Consider the following 5,517-nt stretch of genomic DNA (forward strand, 5'->3'; position numbering starts at 1 on the left):
TAATAATAATAATAATAATAATAATAATAATAATAATAATAATAATAATAATAATAAAAACTTTTATTTGTATACCGCTTTCCCTCCAGATCAAGAAAGACATCTTGTAAGACATCCTATAGGCGGATAATACCAATTCAGTTGAATGAAACTTTTCAGTTGGCATGCATACAATTACAATGTAGGAGCACTCATGTACAGTACTCATTTACTTGGGAATATTTCATGTTGATCAAAGTGAGATATATGTCTAACTAATACATTTAATTATGACTAAATTCACTGGATGCAAACTGGAATTTCAGTCAGGAATCATGATGCCAGATGTAATTTACACCTCTGGGACAATCCCAATATCTTTAAAATGCTTTCAGGACATTGATGGTGATGGTAATGATTTGGTAATGTCTTTACCATACATTGAAATTCCTGAAAGGCAGGAGTCTACCATTGCCCAAACTCCAATCTTTTTCTCTTTCTGCCATTCAGACTGATGTGGATAATGATCTGGTTGGTGACCAGTGTGACAACAATGAGGACATTGATGAAGATGGTCACCAGAACAACAAAGATAACTGTCCTTACATTTCCAATGCCAACCAGGCAGATCATGACAAGGATGGGAAAGGGGATGCTTGTGATCCTGATGATGACAATGATGGTATCCCAGATGACAGGGACAATTGCCGCCTCACATTTAACCCTGACCAGAAGGATTCTGACGGTAAGATTATTTCACAGCCACAGAATCTGCAAAGAACATGCACAGCTGCAGAGCCCCCATCTTGCTTTCCATACCCCAGTTGTAAATTACATATTTTGGAGAAGTTACCTGTTTGGACTAAAGATCCCAACTAGCCAAAAGCTGCTATTGAGATGTTTATATCTAATGAGCATGTTTTTACAGAAAAGAGAAAGAATATTCTATAAATGCAAGATGAACCTCTGTGCCTGAAAGCCAACCAAAGTTTGACTGGATTATCTGATAGATGGGTCTTTTTTAAGAGTATTAACACGTTTCTTGTCTTCCCTTTGTGGCTGCATTCAGTTTTAAAAATGTTTCTAGTCTTGTAGGGTTTATGTATGATATTAATTTATTTGTTGGGTTTATGTCCCACCCTTGTCACAACAAATGGAATTCAGTTTAAAGAAATCTACATCCAAAAATACAAATGGGGGGAGGGGTCCTAGAGCAAATCAAGCCTGAATTCTCCCTAGAAAGGAAAGATGATTAAACTGAAGTTGTCGCATTTTGTATCATGTGAAGAAAGGACTCACTACAAGAGTTGAGAATGCTAGATAAAGGAACGACAATAGAAAAAGAGGACGTCCACATACCAGATGGATAGATTCAATCAGGGAAGCCATTGTCATGAGTCTGCAACACCTGAGCAGGGTGGTTGAGGATAGGGTGACTTTCATTGATAGGGTTGTCATAGGTCGAAGTTGACTTAAAGGTGGTTAGCAGGAACAACAACATCCAAACTAGAGTTGTCTGCCTTTGAGTTGATCTTGAATCATGGCAACCCTGTAGATGAGACACCTCCAAGAACCCCCATCTTCCACTTCTCTTCTTAGTTTCTGCAAGCCCATGCCCATATCCCCACTGACTGAGTCCATCTGACATGCGACCTTCCTCTCCTTCTTCTACCCTCTGCCTTTCTTAGCATTACTATGTTTTCCAGTGATCCATGCCTTCTCATTATATGGCCGAAGTACCTCAGCCTCAATTTAATCATCTTGGCTTCTAAGGAAATCTCTGGCTTGATCTGTTCTTTTTGGCTGTCCATGGAATCCTAAGCACTCTTCTCCAGCACTATATCTCTAATGAGTTGATTTTCCTTCTGTCTGCTTTCATAACTGTCCAGCTCTTGCACGGTGATGGGGAATACAATTGCTTGGACGATTCTAACTTTTGTGCTCAGTTGTGTATCTTTACTCCTTGAAGCTTTTCTAGTTCTTTCACAGCTGCCCTTCCCATTCCTAATCTTATTCTTATTTCTTGACTGCAGTCACCATTTCAGTCAATATTTCATCCTAAGTATGGGAATTCTTTATTTTGATTTCCTCATTGTTGAGAGTGAATTTATGTATCTTTTCTGTGGTCATAATTTTTGTTTTCTTTATGTTCAGCATTAATCCTGCCTTTGCACTTTCATCTTTGACCTTCCTTAGTAACCATTCCAAGTCTGTGATGTCTTCCACCATTATTATGGTATCACCCACATACCTTAGGTTGTTGATGTTCCTTCTTTACTCCTCCTTCCTCTGATTCTAGCTCTGCTTTTCTTATGATTTTTTTGGGATATAAGTTGAAGAAGTGGGGTGATAGACTGCAGCCTTGCCTGATCCCTTTGCCTATTGGGAACCACTCTATATCTCCAAATTCTGTTCTGACCATGGCCTCTTGTCCTTGGTACAGATTTCTCTTCAGGACTATCCAATCTGGTGCCACTCCCATGTCTTTGAGTGTGTTCCATAGCTTTTCATGATCTATAAAGTCAAATGCTTTGTTGTAGTCAATAAAACACATGCTGAGTACACCTACTGATTTAAATTTCATTAAATCTTGACTTACCATGTTTCTATTGAATTCATTGGTCTACTTTAGTTGGGATTAGCAATAGAAATTAGGTTACAATTAGGATAAACAACAGGGAACTGATACTATAGGCTTTGCTCAAAAAATACCCAAAGTATGACTCCTAGATTCCCCAAAAATTAATAATAGTGATTTTTTGCTCAATTCCCAACTGCTGTAAAACTTACCATGTTCTCCCAAACCCCCTTGCCTTCAAAGCATGAAAAAAAAATCACACCCAAAAGTAATCAGCAATCACAACTGGAAGTGACACAATGCTATGCCAGTGAAGTTTGTTGGGGAGGCACAGGCAAAAATTAGCCCTCAGTTCCTTTGGCCCACCCCAATATACACAAATGCACCACCATTCTGAAAACTTCATGTGGTTACCCTTACTGCAATTATCCAACATACCACTTCCTTAATTTTGAAGATGGTGTTTTAAAGGCAAGTAAGCCAGTCTGCAAATCAGCACATTCAGAGCAAAACAATACATTCTGATTCTGTTGTGTTTTTTCTCTTCATCACCCTTTATAAAGTTTATAGTCACCCCCTGATCTTAATTTTGATCTCCTTGATCCTACACTTGAAGTTTTACAGTGATATACAGCACAGGCTATCATTTAGCCTCCCAGTAGACCCTATCCTTTCACTTATTTTTCCCCATGTGATTCCAGTAACTGGAACATCCATTTATTGCCAGGTGTGTCCCATTAGCCATTCTGTGACAGATTCTCCACAGATGAATCCATGTCTTCTGTAGTTAAGGTTTTGACAGTAAGGGTCCTCTTAAGGAACAAAACTAAATGATACTTTGGCTGCATCTACCCTGCATAATTAATGCAGTTTGACATTGCTTTAATTGCAATGACTCAATGCTATGGATTCTGCGATTTGTAGTTTCTGAGATATTTAACTTTGTCAGAGAGTTCTGGTGCCATAACAAACTGCAAATATCAGGATTCTATAGGATGGAGCAATGAGAGTTAAATTGGCATCAAACTGCATTAGTTCTTCAGTGTAGCATCAGCCTAAGTATCTGTAAGCTACCTTTTAGACAGCAGGCTTCCAACAAGCCTGTGGACGTGGCTGGTGGAGTAAATGTTTTCTTCAATTTCTTGAAGGAAAAGCAGCCTTGTCAGCAGCAATCATCACCACAGGGGATATGGGGAACATGTGCGCTGAAGAATTATAACTCCATTTGGACAAAAATTGCTTCTTTGATGTTGGCAAGTAGAATGAAAGTGGGAACACACACTTCCCTCCTCATGTGTTAAGACAACATTTTCAGGAGCATACAGCTGGTCAGAATTTGGAGTTCAGTTTGGCAGCCAGCCAGTCAGTTGGTGGGAAATGGAGCCATTTTCTCACAAAGAGGAACTGCAAAAGCCATTTGAGATACTTGAGTCTTTCCTTTTTCTGCCTGTATTTTAAAAACATTTTTGACTATTGCATAGCAAAGGTTGTCCTTGGAGATTAGAGTGTAAACCACTTTCTGCCTCTGAAAGATGTGATAATGAATCTCTCTACTGATTAGAAAATTAATGCATATTCAAAATATTGAGGGTGTGGGAGAATTATACTGACTGGTATACCCAGAAGTGTTTGAGAATGTCAGGTTTGTTTGTTTTTAGAAAAACAAGTGTTTAGGCTTCATGGTTGGATAAAGACGTTCAAACATATATTGGAGATACCAAAGTATGAGAAACCAAAGGGCACAAGGAACCCATGAATTGTACTTTCTGAACAAACTGGAAAACTTGGGACAATATGGAAAATGTGTGTGGGTGAAAATTTAAAAATATAGTGAGTTTGCAAGATGTGCTGTGCAAATTGTTAGTGGGTGAACTCTGAAGACATATTTGGTGGCATTTCAGTTTTGATGTTTTGGCATCTACAGCTCTTCAGTCTAAATAACTCTTTAAACAAACAATGGTAAATATTAAATTCTCAGATAGCCCTCAAACTATTTACCACATTGCCATTAGGAAAGTTTCTCTTTATTAGGAGAGTTGTTGGTTCCAGACTCTTATCACTGGAATAGCTCTGTCACATAAATTATCAGATTTCATTACAGTCATATTCCAAGGTTTAGAAGAATTGCTATTTCCCTTATAGCTTATCACTACTATCCTTTTTTGCATGGTAAGCAATTTCTCCCATAAATATAGTATAGCCAAGAGCTATTTGAATCTGATTTACAGTACTGTCATGCCTTCTTCACCCACTTAGATACAGATGTGTCAAAATTACGTGGCCATATCTTTTCATGACAGAATATCACTGCAAGCGCCTGATAACACAGAGATAAAATTGAATTTTAGAACTACAATGCTCCTTTTTAACACCAAGTTATTTTGTACTCAGAGAGATATAATGGATTCAATGGTTTTTCCTTCTCCCTTCCCCACTCCTGAGCAACTGATATTTCAATTCACTTGCAGCTGAGATCATTGTAGTTATTGACTGTGATCACTGCAATTACTAAATGAGAACCTTGCGTGGCATGAATCATCACCTATAGAGCTATGTAGCAATTGTGTTCCACTGCTCTTAAAACGAATGGTGATGTTGTGCACACTCTTGGTCCCAATATGCAATGACAAATCTACAGTGCCAATTCTGTCTGTCTGTCTGTCTCTTTTATGCTCTGCCTTTTACCAAAAGCTGTTGGACATAACATGTTCAAATACAACTGTCTTCACATAACTGCTTGTAAGACCAGTGAGAGGGGCGCTAGTAGTGATTGGAGAAACCCATGTTTTTCTTCTCGGTCAGAGAAACTTTGAGGAGAATTTTTTAAAAAAATATTCTTCCCACAATTCTCCCTTTCAAATGGTGATTTATTCTCTCTCCTTCAGCAGCCAGCGAAATATTTTTCACAGATTTCTCTCTGAATGACAATAAAAGACAAGGAGAATAATTACGCTCATTAC

General features: G+C 38.2%; 1 protein-coding gene across 2 annotated transcripts in view; it reads left to right on the forward strand.

Moving 5' to 3' along the window:
- Positions 1-5,517, forward strand: part of THBS2 (thrombospondin 2) — a 67,972-nt gene that overhangs the window by 49,260 nt on the left and 13,195 nt on the right. For both annotated transcript variants that reach the window (XM_042446137.1, XM_042446136.1), the window contains exon 17: positions 490-724. In XM_042446137.1, the coding sequence (XP_042302071.1) occupies positions 490-724 (235 nt within the window). The remainder of the gene's footprint in view (positions 1-489; positions 725-5,517) is intronic.

This window comes from Sceloporus undulatus, chromosome 1 (genome assembly GCF_019175285.1).
Source record: "Sceloporus undulatus isolate JIND9_A2432 ecotype Alabama chromosome 1, SceUnd_v1.1, whole genome shotgun sequence".
Lineage (NCBI taxonomy): Eukaryota > Metazoa > Chordata > Lepidosauria > Squamata > Phrynosomatidae > Sceloporus > Sceloporus undulatus.